The 16,298-nt window shown below is 31.2% G+C and overlaps 2 protein-coding genes across 2 annotated transcripts; both read right to left on the minus strand.

Annotated features, from left to right (window-relative positions):
• Positions 1 to 12,411: 12,411 nt before the first annotated feature.
• Positions 12,412 to 13,116, minus strand: LOC108850701 (uncharacterized). Its single transcript, XM_018624187.2, has one exon. The coding sequence runs from the start codon at positions 13,114 to 13,116 to the stop codon at positions 12,412 to 12,414; it is 705 nt and encodes a 234-aa protein (XP_018479689.2).
• A 457-nt stretch (positions 13,117 to 13,573) lies between these two features.
• LOC108850702 (uncharacterized mitochondrial protein AtMg00310-like) lies at positions 13,574 to 14,011 on the minus strand. The gene has a single exon (XM_018624188.1). It carries the CDS (start codon positions 14,009 to 14,011, stop codon positions 13,574 to 13,576), a length of 438 nt encoding a protein of 145 aa, XP_018479690.1.
• Positions 14,012 to 16,298: the final 2,287 nt, after the last annotated feature.

A 16,298-nucleotide genomic window follows, 5' to 3' on the forward strand; every position in this document is an offset into this window, starting at 1 on the left:
TCTAAATAAACAAAATCAATAAATTCAAAATTCAAATCATAATATCATTTTAGTCTATGCATACATAATCAATAATGAATCTTTATTATAGCAATAAGATATAGAAACTAAAATATTGAAACAATTGTAATATTACCTATTATTAAATCACCTAATTTGTTTCCAAATTATTTTTCCCTTGTCTTGCGGATCAGAAATAAAATAACATAATTAAAAAAAAATCTAAAGAAAATAAGTAGAAGAAGTTATCTTCTAGGTCAACCAGTCGTTGAATAAATAGTCGGATTTCAGATTTTAACGGGATTTATCAAATTTTTATATAAAAGTTTTTTCTAAAACTCAAACCAGAATACAAATAGGTCATCAGATTTACCGGTTTAACCTTGTGTCTGAATCGAATTTCAAAACACTGATTATATTGCAAAAAATGTGTAATACAAATATAACATTTAGTACAGATACAAATTAAAAATTGAATATAAATATTTGCGTGGTTGTTCGGGTCAGAGTCTAGTTTTTAATAGAATAGTTACTGATTGTTTATTTATACATGACTTACGGAAGAATGCCATAATGCACATTCACTATTTAAGTATTCGAATTGGTACATAACTTTTTGAAATATGGTCAATTATATGAATGTGTTAAAATTGGTATTAATTTCCATTAATGATTGTTGACGTGGATGACATGTAAATCACCTGTTTGATTAGAAGATCAAAACAAGGTCATGTTTGATGCTATCATTTAACAAAATTAAAATGCACTAAAAGAGTCGAGACGTGGTTGAAACTTTCACACTATGCCAAATGAATTATCAGCATTGTATACGTGCGTAACATCATCTACTAGTTCCGTAGTTCTTTATATTTATCAGAACCTGAATCGATATGCAGTGGGCATATATTCTCATCAGCAAGAATATATATATATTCACATCTCAGAAATAATCAATCTTTGTTCTAGGAGAAGTGCAAGTATTATTGTCACACAAGAAAGTTTCTTTTAGACTGTAAAAAAAAAGTTTCTTTTAGACTGTATAACTTGATTTTGTCTTATTTATCGTAATAGAAAATATTTACTTTTAGGTATACGTAGTAAGCAGAGATAAAATATTCAGAATTTCAGTCCAGACACTGTCAGTATTACATCGATTTCACCATCTACACTTGGTGGGAGATGTATTACTAATTGTTTTTCAGTGAATCCGTTAGTATTTATGAAATTCATTAAGATCTTGTAATTTTTAAAGAAAATTGTTTGTGCATGGGTGGCGCCACGCTGATCATTCATAGATCGTGGAAAGGAGTGGTGGAGTAAAGTAGTGTTATGAATTACTGTATGATTAATAGTTAATGTCGAGAAAGTAAGAGAATGTGCTTTCGCATTTACTACACCATATAATTGAGTAGCCTTTATTGATAAGAAATCATAATCTTTGACAAACAAATAAAAAGAAATCACAATTCACAATTCTTTTATTCCCAAGCACGTGGCTTATGATGCGAAAGAAAAGAATTATATGTTCATGCAAGTTTTGACTTTTGTTAACCAAGATGATGGTGTTTTCTTTTCTTTTTTTCTGAGAAAAGCTGATGGTGGTTTTTTTTTTTGGTAATAAAGCTGATGGTGATTTTTGGAAGATTTAATCCCTCATATTAAACTACACATAACATAATAATCTCTGATAATTAGAAGTTAAAGCAGTACATTCCGATTTCCGATCAACAAAAAAAAACACAGAACATTTAAATCTAAAATGTAGAAATGCATAAAAGAAAGAATAGTTAAAAAAAAATCTTTTACCCAAAAAAAAGAATAGTTAAAATATTAGCCAAAAAAAGTTCAAATATATATCATGGATTTGAAATTTAATAATAATAAGAAAAGTAATCTCAGAGGTCAGTGATGCTAAACTCACGAATCACCTTCCGTTGGGGCGCTGGACCCTTTCGGGGGATAGTTGGGAATGTGACTGCCCAGATACCAGAATTATCAAAAAAAAAAAAAAAAAAAAACTCACGAATCACAACTATATTTACAAAAAAAAGTCACAACAAACCCTCTTTAAGTTAGAGTCTTTTGTCCAAAAAAAAAAAGTTAAGAGTCTTAACTCAAACATGATTAGAAATAACTAAAAAGTGTGTATAAATATAAATAAATAATAACATGTGTATAATATATGCTTTATGATACGGTTTAAGTATGTTGTACGTATACGAGTCCAATAAATGAGACAATGACATGCATTATGACATTATCTTTCTGAACTTTATTATGATGTTTGTTTCTTTACCAAAAACAAGACTTTATTATGACGCCTATTTTCATGCATAAATGTACGTGTAAATACGTGCCACGAAAAAAAGCCACAAAAATATACGTGATACGTATTAAATTATGCATATGCATATAGCAAAAGGTTATCGTGGTCAGAAATCTCATTTCAATACAAATCATTTTTTGTCAAAAGAAAATACAAATCATTAAATGTTTGATTAAGAGAGTACAAAATACATCTTAACTTTTTGTAAAAAATACATATTATATTTTTGTCAAGATATATAGAAAAGTAGTTTAAAAAAGATATATAATAAAGTATTTAAACTCTAAGATACTGAAACTAAAAACCAAAACAGTTATTTAAATTAGTAAAAAAAAACAGTTATTTAAATTTTAGACTCTTATACTTTGTAAACAAAAGAAAAATATGTTTTGTTAAAGGATATTTATTAATGAAGATTAGGAAATACATTGAGCAAGCAAGCACCACTTACAAACAAGAGAAACTAGAGAAGAGAGGGAGATGGAACAGCTTATTGCTGGTAAAGTAGACAACAATCGAATGTATATATGTAAACCGAAAATATATAAAAATTCATATCCCTAAGAACTGACCATACTAAAAAATAGTTATTACAATACTTGTCCTAATCTTTTAGGACCATCAACAATGGTTTCAACATCTTTTTTATTTTCAATACCTTCATTTTTCCCTTTTAACATTCCACATCATCGTCTCTTTATTCCATTTCATTTATTTAACACCCACTTCATTCTAAACTTCTACAATAGTTTGTTTAAAAAATTTAACACCTTATTCCACAGTTTTTAGCATAATAATTACAGATTAATAATTAACTTAAAACTAAAATAAAATAACTTTTAATAATATTTATTTTGAATTATTATACTTAGCTTACTTTTTAAATAATACCAAAATCAATATTAATAAACAATTTAAATTAAAAACATATTCATTTCTAAGTTAGATATTTACCTAATTTTATTTTGAAAAATACGAAACTTAATATTATTAAAACAAATAAAATTAAAAAAAATAATACACACGATACAAAAAGAGTTTTAAGTGTTAAAAAGATTATTATTGGGATCCATTTAACAAAAAAGATTAAAACACTAAAATAGTTGATTATAATAAAAATGACGTTTTTATGTATCCAAATGAAATGAGAGTAGTCTCTATTTATAGATTAAAAAAATCTAGAATTTTGATATAAATTTTTGTTTAAAAAAATATTTTATTATATGAAAAATGCATTTGAATTATTGGATGGGATAAAAACAAAAAAAATCTGCACTGACCAATCAAAAAGTGACACGTGGCAGTGGTGGAGCAAAACAAAAATGTTTCAACCGCTAAAACTTTGCAACGGGTGTTTATGCCACATAGGATTACCAAATTTATCAACACCCTTATTACAAAGGGTTCAACAGTTGAAGGTGTGTTTTAACACCCATATTATGGGTGGTCTAAAGTAGTGTATATGCAACAATTGTTGAATTTAAAAAAAAAAACAATTATGTAGCCGTACTTTTTTTTAAAACACATCATAAACTTTCAATTCACCAATAAACTGGATACAAAGACTTGAACCACAAGACATTATACCACAAATACAAAGGGATGATCTAGTATTACCAGGGGTGAATCTAGGTTGAACACTATGGGTGTAAGTGCACCCAGTCTATTTTAAATATTTAACATTTTACAGTGGACAACTAAGATCTAAGTGGTTAGTTTGATTATAGTGCATCCATAATTTTCTAAGAACATGGGTTCAATTCTCCCCTAAAACATTTTATCAGTTATTTTGCACCCACTTGTAAGAAAGTCTAGCTTCGCCACTGAGTATTACTCTGAATCACTAGCTGGATCAAACGTTACCTAATCAAAGTCCCTTTGTATACTGGACCACACTGAGACAACGATTACTCCACGATTCGAAGTAATCTGCCTCTTAAACCACCTAAACTTAGACCTCATGATACGACAAACACTTACTAACACAGAAACAGGAATCTAATCATGATACAATTTTACACAAGCTAATGGTCCCAAATGATCTGCTTTATGTTTGTGTCCCAAGAGCATCTTCACTGAGGCGCTTAATCAGACTAGACCCCCAACCCTGGATTTCGCTGTTGTGAAAACCGGACAATACGATCCATACTGAAAGACGGGTCTCAGCGACAGACACGAACCGGTTCATCATATACAAAGATTTCAGAGATGCAGAGTTCATACCACTGGTTGGGAACGAGCCGATTTTTTCCGATGCTGGGATATAGAGCCTCTGCCACGTACCGCTGTAAAGTTTACTCCTCCGGTTGACCATTATGTTGGCGCAAACCTTGGTGCATGTAATCCCCGAGAATCGGAGGACAAAAATCTGGCCGATGTCTGTTGATTCCCTCCTCTGTATGTCACACCGCCGCAAGGGAACGAAGATCCATGTTGGAGGAGGCGTCTCACCAAGCCATGCGCCGTCACCGTGCCGGAATCGTTGGAGATCTAAAAAATGAAAATCAGATCTGACTCCTCCAAAAACCCTAAAAGCCGACTCTCTCCTTCTTAACCTTCCCATGAGCCATGCTGCTACTCCAGTAAACGCCGGACCTAGTCACGGTCAACTCAAATTGAGTCTCTCGATAGATCCCATCGAACCCAGAATAACGAGCATATGGACAAAGTTCAGAGAAGAAAAGGAGAAAGCAAAAAGAAAAACGAGATTTGAGGGAAAGAGGGGTGCCTCCGGCGCCAGGAACACCGGGCCAGAGCTAGGTTTCTGCGTTACTTTTTGAAAGAGGCGAGAGCGTTTAGGAGAGAGTCGGTTAGCGGGTATCCACGATTCAAATTCAACTGATTAGCACCCGGCTCGCTTAAAATCAACTCGATTAGCATGCACACTAGTGCTGGGTTTGCGGGTCGACCCGCCCCGACCCGCCCCGCCCCGCTGCGGGTCGAATCATTTTTTTGATTCAAAAATCCGACCCGCTTGACCCGCAACTGAAAAAAATAAGACCCGCCCCGCCCCGCATAAATTAGCGGGTGACCCGCGGGACCCGCGGGTAAAATAAAAAAATAAAAAATAATTATTTTATTTATATTTTTGTAAAAAAATAATATAAATAATATATTTTAATAATTTTATTTTAAATATTCGTAATTTTATTATTATTTTTTAATAAAAAACATATTTTATAAACAAAAAATAAAAAAAAAGATTTTTTTTTTATTTTGCGGGTTGGCGGGTACCCGCAGTCTAAATTCGATCGACCCGCACCCGCCCCGCAGAAAATATGCTCAACCCGCACCCGCACCCGCCCCGCATATTTTTCAAATTTGTTGACCGCACCCGCCCCGCAGCGGGTCAAATGAGGCGGGGCCCGCGGGTAAAGATTCAGATTCCCAGCTCTAATGCACACCCGCATGTTGAATTTTCTGAATTGGCTGACCCGCACCCGCCCCGCGGTGGGTCAAATGGGGTCGAACCCGCTGGTGAAAACTTATACTCTCAGCTCTAAAGATTAGTAAAATACTCATTTTCGAAAAGAAAAAAGCAATGGCATTTTCGTGAATAATCCGAACTTTTGGGTGAATAGGGCATATTATTATAATTTATAGATATCAAAAGGAAATTGATAGTTTTAGGATAAGAAATTATTAATTTTTAAAATTGCATAAAATTTTGAAGATCTTTTAGTAATAAAGATTGTATAGTATCAAAATAGAATTAAATAATATATTTGGAAATTTGAAAATTATTATTATATTTCTATTTATTTTATTATATTATTTTAATGCTATACTTAAATATATTTAATTTAGTGATGATGTATAAGTTAATTCCATTTATAAAAACTTACCAAATATATAAATAAACATTAAATTCAAATATCCATGTAATATGTAGCTAAGCCACATCCTAATTATTAGTGTGTCATGACATCTTTTTAGTGAAAATACTTGTAGAAATGACATAAGTAAAATTTGAAAAATCATTTTTCAAATAATTACTGGAAAATTATCAAAGACATCATATCTTACAGCTAACTCCATTATTATACTTATATACTAAGAATTCATTGGTAAAGAAATGTCATTTACTCAGATAAAATGAATTCATTTGAAGGCCAATAAAAAAAATTGGCCTTCTTTGTTTGCATAATTTTTGGTTTCTGTTTTTTTTGGCTTTTATTTTTATTTTTTATTTTATTTTTGGATTTCATCTTTTATTTTCTGGTTTTTAATTATATTTTTTAGTTTTTATACTTTAGTTTTTGAAACTTGATGTGTATTTTTTTATTCTCAAATTGATATAATAGATTATAAAATAAGACTTTTATTTATTTTTAAATTTTAGTTATTGTTATATGTAGCTAATAATTATTAAAATAAATTCATAATTCTTTAAAGTTTATAAACAAATATTTGATCAGAGTACCTAAGTCTAGTTTATAAAATTAAAACAAAAAATCAAATATATAAAATTATTGATGAAATTATATGATATGTTTTGGACAAAAAATTTATGAGAGTTTTGTTCTTATATGAAAATAATATTTATTTAATTACTATTTAATGATTAATTAAGTAGAGACTGCTTTTGTTTTTTTTGTTTATAAACGGATCAAAATTGGAAAAACGAATTTCCCTAAATAATTATAAAGAATCCATTTGTTAAGAATTTGGGTTGGAGTGATTGTAAAGAACAACTAAAATTAAAATATGAATCATGAATGTCAAATAATTTTTTTTAATTTAAGGACTGTGTATTCATTCAAGCATTTCAAGTGCTTTGTTTTTTTTTTCCTTAATTAAGTTTTTAAATGATTTTAGGTGAGTTAAAAAATATTATGAATAAATAATTTTTTATAATCGAGGAAAAATAGTTTTTAAGAAAAATTACTAACCAAAAATCATTTAGCTGACAAAAAACAAAAATCGTAATTGTTAGCTTTTTCAACAAAAATATGTTTATTTGTCATTATTTATTTATTTTAAAATATTACTATTTTATCAGTGAGTTTTCAGAAAAATATAATTTTATATAAGAACAACATTATAAATTATAAAAATAGGAAACTATTTTAAAAGTAAAATGTATTTTTAAATTATTACTTTAATTAAGTTTTATATAAATTATTTATACATAAAATAAAATTTTAAAATATTTCTGCAAAAATGTTTTATAGAAAAACTCTTCAAATTCTGGTCTTAATTTCTTTTTATAATATTTAATTACTTATACAATAGCATATTGTGGTGTGTTTTAAATATTAAATTTGAAATATTTTTATAAAATAAAAAATTCTAGCATACATTTTTTTATCATTCTCTTCTATGCATTTTTGGTGATAATATTTTAGATTTGAGAAGAAATATTTTATATTTATTATTATTATTATTTATTTATTTTAAGTTTAATCTAAAATTAAAAATATAAAAAATCAAAATCATCATTAAAGTTTTTCTAAATCAAAAATCAAAAACTTAATCCAAAATCTAAAAATAAAAAGCCAAATTTAAAACTAAAATCTAAAAACTATTCAAGCAATATTTATCTTTGTTAAACCACTTCAGAGTCTCACTTAAAACTATGAGATTGAAATTTTTTTTAACTAAGAAATTATATCAAACACTCTAAAATGACTTGAAGAATCTTTAAAATCATAACTTAAAGATTTTCAATAAAAATTACTTTTAAAATAGTTTATCAAATAACACGTTTAGTGATATTTAAAAAGTTTATGCTTGAATAATAGTAGTAGTATGTCATCCAATACAAATCATCTCAAACTTTTAATCAAATGTACCCCTAAGATTCTTCGTACTAGTTCATTTTTGATTATCTTTTAAATTATTGTGAGATTTATAAGATTAGTAGCACTAATATACCTTCATAATTATGATAATCTCTCATCATTGTAATATTGCAATTTTTTTTCTCTCGCACGTAGAGTTTTTTTTATCTATTTATATTTATCATACTAATATTTTCATATCCCACTGAATTTTATGTCTTTACAAAAAATTGTTCTTTGCATTTCGGTTTTGAGTTACTTGTACCCAATCATATCTTTATGAACATATATCATATTGACATATTCATTATGCAATTTAAAACAGTTTTAAATACGAAATAAAAAGAGATTAGGTGATAATACTAACACATTACTGTTATGTTTCCATTGTCAGATGCATAGCATTGAATCTCAGTTTCTAAAAACAAAATGATTTAAATGACCGTGTTCATAACATTAATATCATCAAATCAACTGGAAAGTATAGATGTAGATGGCCAATCTGATTTTCTTGTTGAATTTAATTTTGGTGAGTCAACCCACAAGTGACGTGTGGACCAAAGAAGTGGGGCCAACAAAACTTACGACTAGCTATGTTGACGGAAGACAGCGGAGGAAAGACAAAAATAAACATGTCCAGCCTCAAGAGGTAAAGTCCACTTAAGGGTGGATTGGCAAACCCATTATTATAAGCATTATATTAATCAATATTTATTATAAAAATATTTTAGAATAGTATTTATAAAATGATAATGTTCTCCAAATAGTTTTGCTAAATCGTATGAATTTTTTGATAAATCATTTGCATTTAGAATATATAAAATTTTAAAATAATTATATATAATTTATTTATTTTTATTTAATAATATACAAAATATTTTCGTAATAAAAATAAAATTTTAAGAATAAAAATTACGATTAAATATTTTATCTTTTTTTAAAACCAATATTTCACATTTAAAATACAATATAATTTATGTAATTACACATATCATTCATTATTTTTTTCGAAAAACATAACATAACATAATATATATTTATATATTATACCTTATAAAATAAACATATCTGTATTATTTAGAAATAAATAAATCATGCCATATATTAATTTTTATGATAATATTATATATGAATCATTTAATGTTTAACCAACTAATAAATAATGATAATATATATATATATATATAAATTATATATAATTAATTTAGATTATTTAATAATATTCAAAATTATTTTATTACAAAAATAAATTTATATTTTAAATAAATTTTACATTTATTTTTTAATAATAATATTTCACATTTAAAATTTAATTTTTATTTATATAATTAAATAAGATTCATTATTTTTATGAACAAATATATATATATATATATATAAGTTTAATATATTATATAATAAATTTTATAACAATTTTAAAATTATATACTGGTAGTGTTCTACCAATCATCTAATTAAAATTTTTAACGAGAGCATACAGTTTCTCCTAATCAGTTGTGCCAATCGAAACCATGTTTACCAAAAATCATTGAGAATGTTACTGGAAGATTGATTTATAAAGTTTTAAGTTATGTAGATTCTGTCAATATGTATTCTGATTTAGAAATTTTTTTTTTTACTTTTTATATAATGCTATAGATTTTTATGAATTTTATTAACTGATTTAAATCATTATTTTATAAAGTAAATATATTTATTGTTAAGAAAGTTTCCAAAAATATTTTCTTCTAACATTAAATGTTTACTAATGTCTGTAAATGAATTTCTATGTTATTTTAAATTTTTATTTATGAAAATATGAATAGTGAAAAATAATTATACATTGAAAAATCAATTACATAAAATGTGATGAATTTAAATATTTGGACATAAAATTTGCACTGAAGTTGCAGTAAATTTTTGTTAACAATAATTATTTGTTACTTAGAATGTTTTTACCACACAGATTCTAAAATTTTCATAAATATATGAAGTTTGAAAATTATATCTTATGAGTAAAAATGCAGAATTCATATCTCGCTAACATAAACTTAGTTAGAATTAAAAAATCAATCATCAATAAAAAATGAAGGGCACAAACGAATTACAAGAAATTTAGGTGTACTTTAAAAAATCTCAAACCAAAACATTAGTTTTTGAAAATTTTCAAACTAATAATAATATATTTAATTTCATTTTAAAAGTCTGTGAACTAAGAACATAGAATCTCAAAATTTTAAATGCAAAAGTATACTCCAACATTAATCGAGTGCAAAAGTAATTCAAAAACTTTGTCAAATTATAACCAGTTATTTATGACCATATTGCTAATATCACTTTTCATTTTCATTTTAACCACATTTACTTTCACTTTTAAAGAAATGAAAATTTCACTTTTACTACATTATTGGACTCATTAATCATGTTTAGTTTCATTAAATAAACATTTTCAAAAATATCTTATTTATTAAAGAGGTAAAAATATTTTATACCCTTGCTTTATAGATATATAAATATAATATTTATTTTAAAATTTTATATTTTTCGAATTATCTTTTCAAATTCAAATTTTTGTTTTTTCTTTGAATTTGTTTTTTTTTTGTTTTGCAAATTTTCTTTTAGAAATTAGAAAATTCTTTTTAAATCTATTTTTTATATTTTTTAAAAAATTACGTAATTATTTATATATTTATTAAAATCCTAAATCTTAAATTCTTTAAATTCATCTTCAACTCTAAACTTTAGTTCTAGATTAGTTAACTCTAAAGTTATAAATGTCTATTTATCTTTTAAAAGTTGAGGATAAACGTGGTTAAGATAAATTGTATTATAAATATAGTAGTTTTGAAATATATTTTTAAAAAGGTAAATAGACATTTATAACTCTAAAATTAATTAATCTAGATTTAGAGGTATTGAGTTTTGGAAGGTGGAGTTTGGGATTACAATAAATATTTAAAATTTTCAAAAATTCTAAAAATAGTTAAAAAAATTCGAATTTAAAAGAAAATTTTTGATAAAAGAATAAAATAAAAAGACTAGAAAAAAATTTGAAAGGCTCGAAAAGGTTTATAAAAATTACAAATTAAAAACATATAACGATAAAAATTATATATAATTTTATTATTTATTTAAATTATTATTATTTATAAAAATATATAAGAGTATTTTGCTTATTTAATAAAAAATGTATTTGTGAAAATATTTTTCAATAAAGATAAACATGAATATAATGATAATAACAATGAGGTAAACTTGAAATTCTCCTCGGAAAACATATGCAAAGCCGATTGATACCTAAATATCTGATTGACACCAAACAACAATTATTTAGCGAGACTTTCGTTATGTAGGGGACCGTGTTTTTTTTTTTTTGACGTCTCTTTCTAGATGTCAGGAAATGATATTAGTATAAAATATATTACTTTTATTTATTTTAGGTGATTGCATAAGATATTATAGATGTATTGGGAAATCAGTCGAGGGAATTTAAAAATATGGGAAATTATCGTAGAAAATTCCCATGTAAGGAAACTTAAACAATTAGCAGATTTCAAAGATGCGATTGTAAAAATTAAGATTGTCTGTTTATATCGGGGGACCTCTTCGAGGCCAAACATTAATTTCGTGTCCTTCTTTGTGTTTCCCAATTTTCAATTTTAGTAAAGGCTGTTCTCAGTGACAAAAAAAAAAAAAAAGTAAAGGCTGTTCTTAAATTTTCTTTCCCCCAAACTTCACTGCTATTATTTTTCCGTGAATTTATATTACTGAGACTCCTAGCAATTTAGCATACGACTAGGATATTATCACAATTATGTATATAAAATAGTATTTTCAGTAATTGTTGTCTATAATTAAATTGGTGCGCATACTGTTCCTCCCCCAGACTTTATTGTTATTATTTTTCCGAGAAATTCTATTATTGAGACTCCTAGCAATTTTGCATACGACTAGCCACTAGGATATTATCACAATTATGTATATAAAATATTTTATGCACTATTACTGATTTTACACTTTTACTCACATATATTAAGTAGTAAAGTAATAAATATATTAAATAATTCAGAATCAGTAATTATTGTCTATAATTAAATTGGTGCGCAGACACATAAAATTAAATAGTTAATTTTATTTACAATAATATATGGTAAAAAAATCCATAATAATTTTTATGATATATAATTAAATTTAAATGATATTAATATATGTATATATTACTCCATCTGTTTCTTTTTTTTTTTTTTGCACAACTAAATCTTTCAAATTAAAATCAAACGAGGTAGGCTACAGAAGAGTTTTGGATACAGAGGTGGGCTTTAGCTAGTAAGAAAAGTGACAAAACGAAAAAGAAGAAGAAATCAAATCGACGTCCGACAGAACACCGTAGAGGTCTGTCGGTCTCCGTTTCGTGACGATCGCTGTGATGAGCGCTTGAGCATCTGATCGAAGCCAGATTGAAGTGATCTCTATGGAGAGAGCGTGGAGGAGTGCTTCCCGTATTGCTAGAGCTTCTGCCATGATGGCCGAAGAGACATGCAGGAAGGAGCGACCCCCTCTGCCAATCTCAGAGTCAGGGGGTGCCTTTACCGCTCGGATGATCCAGCCAACGCCTGCGGTGCACGAGGAGGAGAGCCAGGCTCCGTCAGTGTTGCACAAGAAGGTCATCGGTGGAAGATCGGGGGTCGATGGGATCGTAGTGAGCTGGTGATTCGGGGGATCGATGGGAGGTTGGGCTCGCTCCCATTCCTGTGCTGTCTGGAGTGCCTTTGTGACGATGCTACGAGGACTTGATGGTCGCTTGTCGAAGATTAACTGATTGCGACTCAGCCAGATGAACCAGGAGATCCAAGGAAATATGTTGATCGTGATGCCCACCGGAGGGAGATTGCGCCTGATGGTGGAGTGTGATAGTTCCTCCGCAAAGGAGTTGCTCTCTGATGAATCAAAGACTGATTCCCAAGGGACTAGTCTCCACACTTCCTGCGCAAACTGGCATAGGAGAAACAGGTGATCTGCCGTTTCCATTTCGCCACAGCGAGGACAAAGAGTGTTAGATAATAGGCTCCTTTTTTGCAGATTGTCTCCTGTCGGTGGAGCTCCTTGAATGATCTTCCACAGAAACAGTTTCAACTTTGGTGACAGCTTTGGCGTCCAAATCAACTTCTTCCATTCAAAGAGAGGTGGAGGGCAGTATGGAAGACGGTGAGGAGTGCATTGACTGGACTCCTGAGAAGTAGCCCGACTTCGTGGTGTACTCTCCAGTGTTATGTAGCGACCAGATGAAAGCGTCTTCAGTGTTTAACACACTCGGTCTTATGCGCAGGATAAGGTGAGCCATCTCTGGCAGAATATTATTAATTTTAGCAAGGTTCCACTGTCTAGATTCAGTAGCTAGAAGGTCTGAAACTAGGAGGTCTTGATCATGTTCTGTCGATGGACCGAAAGGTCTTAGGTTGTCACTAGGACTAATCCAAGAATCATTCTAGACCCGAGTAGACGTTCCATTGCCAATAGCTTTCCCTAGGTGGGTTAGGAGTAAATCTCTGCCCCATAGAATGCCTTTCCACCCATGCGAGGAATCAGTCCTAGCTGCAGTAGACAGGAAAGATTGACTATGACAGTACTTCCCAGTGAGAACCCGAGCCAAGAGGCAGTTGGGTTTCTTTAGGATTCTCCATGCAATTTTTGCTAGTAGAGCTTGGTTAAAAAGCTGAACATCTCTAAAACCCAGACCCCCTAGACTCTTAGGCTTCGTCATCTTATCCCAAGCTACCCAACAGATTTTCCTCTCCCCTTTACTGTCGTCCCACCAGAAGCGAACTAACACTGATTGGATTCTATTACATAATCCCACAGGTAGTTGGAAGCAGGACATCGCGTAGGATGGAATAGCTGAGAGGACAGACTGAAGCATCGTCATTTTACCAGCTGTTGACAGGAACCGCGTGGACCAACTCACAGCTTTCTGCTTCATACGATCAACAATGGATGAGAAAAGGTTGCTCTTCTTCCTGCCAAAATGCTCAGGTAGTCCCAAATATTTCCCTACTCCCCCCCTCTTTAGATATACCTAGAAGTTCTTTGACTTGAGTTCGAGTAGATTGTGGTGTTTTGGCCGAAAATGAGATAGAGGATTTGTCAGGGTTTATCTTTTGGCCAGATGCAGTTTCGTAATCATGTAGAATCTTGAGTAGCGAATTGCAGGATTTTTGATTTGCTCTAGTGAAAAACATCGTATCATATGCAAAAAGCAGATGATTTATTCTTGGGCTGTTATTTGAGACTCTCACACCCGGAAGTGATCCATCTTGTTGTGCTTTCCTGCAGAGACTCGAGAGGACTTCTCCACAAAGGATGAAGATGTACGGTGACATCGGATCACCTTGTCTGATGCCGCGCTGGGGCTTTACTTCGCCTTTCACTTCGTTCTCTATGAGGAAAGAGTAGGAGACAGAGGAGATACATTGCATAACCCACTCTGTCCAGGTACTATCAAATCCCAGGCTGATAAACACTTGTCTGATAAAAGGCCATTCTAAGCGGTCATACGCCTTACTAATATCAGTTTTAACAGCCATGCAGCATCGTTTCTCCGCTTCAGACGTTTTGAGATAGTAAAGGACCTCGTGAGTGATGAGCACGTTGTCGGAGATAGCTCTACCAGGTATGAACGCAGACTGATTCTCCGAGATGATATCTTGAAGAATAGGCTTTCGGCGTAGAGATAATACCTTGGAGATTACTTTATAGTAAACGTTGCACAAAGCGATATGGTGAAAGTCAGACACCTTTAGTGGATTATTAATCTTGGGAATCAGCCTGATATTTGTGTTGTTGATCTTGGTAGGTAAGGAGCCCGTAGAGAAGAAAAACCTGATCTCACTACATATGGCAGGACCGACAGTCGGCCAATTTGTTTGGAAGAAACTGGCGGAGAAACCATCAGGACCTGGAGCTTTGTCTGGGTGGATTGAAAACATGGCTTCCTTAATCTCCTGATCTGAAGGCAAGGAAGTGAGGAGTCTGTTAGTCTCAGCAGAGATGCATGGAGTCAGGGCCTTGGAGACTATATCAGATGCTTGTGGGTTCGACGAGGTGAAGATTGTCTGGAAATAATTGGAGATAACTTCTGCAATCTCCTCGTCATCAACAACTGGATTTCCCACAGCGTCTTCAATCATGGAGAGGCGGTTCCTAGCTCTTCTGGATTTTGTGGAAGCGTGAAAGTAGCCGGTGTTGAGGTCTCCGAGAGACAACCAAAGCTGGCGGCTCCTCTGTTTCCAGAATTCCTCCTCCGATTTATAGGCCAATAGCAGTTGCTGATTAATGATAGAGACATCATTATCATCCACAAAGGTATCCGTCATAGCTTTGTCCAACTCCTTTTGTAGTCTAGATATCTCCTTCTGACTATTGATGTGGTGTTTTTTACTCCAGGAGGCAATTGCACGTCAACAATTTGCAATTCTAGACGACACCGAGACTGAGCTGGACTTGGTCCATGTCTCCTCTACAATAGCTGTAACTTCTGGATTGTGTCGCAAACTTCTGTCGTAACAGAAGTTACGCCCTCGCTTCTTCTTTATGGAAGTGAAAGAGGAGAAGAGCGGACGGTGATCAGAGCCCTCGAAGGGGAGGTAGATGCAGCTGCTTTTAGGGAACAAGTCAGACCAAGAGCTATTGGCCATAGCACGATCAAGACGACAGTGAACTCTGTGGGAGTGCCTGGTTCCTCTCCAAGAGAGAGAGATTCCTTGATGGCGCAAATCAAAGAGGTCATTGGTTGCAAGGAAGGAGCGAAAGTTGCTGAATGAGCTTTCTGGTCTATCCTTTCCACCAGTCTTCTCTGAATTGTCAATAATCTCGTTGAAATCCCCAGTCAAAAACCAGGGCTCTGCTCTCAAGTCACCTATATCAGTAAGTTGGTTCCAAATCTCTTGCCTCCTTGGGACCTCAGGGGCTCCATACACGAAGGTACTGAAGAATTTTGTTCGTTTGTAGGTGATTTGCGTGTCCACGAAATTGTTGCAGGAAGCAGTAACTTGGATATTTAGGTCCGATTTCCATAGAAGCGCCAGGCCTCCCGAGCTCGGGTTTGAGGGCGACACAAGGAAGTGTGATTGCATATTGAGCGGTTCCAGTTCCTTAAGGACGAAGGCATCGGTGTTCTTAGTTTCTTGAAGAAAAATAATGTCGGGGGAGAATTT

This window comes from Raphanus sativus, chromosome 4 (genome assembly GCF_000801105.2).
Source record: "Raphanus sativus cultivar WK10039 chromosome 4, ASM80110v3, whole genome shotgun sequence".
Classification (NCBI taxonomy): Eukaryota; Viridiplantae; Streptophyta; class Magnoliopsida; order Brassicales; family Brassicaceae; genus Raphanus; species Raphanus sativus.

Bases quoted from the DNA above. Each gene is read 5' to 3' on its own strand.
- LOC108850701 (XM_018624187.2), bottom strand. From the start codon at position 13,116: ATGGAAACGGCAGATCACCTGTTTCTCCTATGCCAGTTTGCGCAGGAA.
- LOC108850702 (XM_018624188.1), bottom strand. From the start codon at position 14,011: ATGACGATGCTTCAGTCTGTCCTCTCAGCTATTCCATCCTACGCGATG.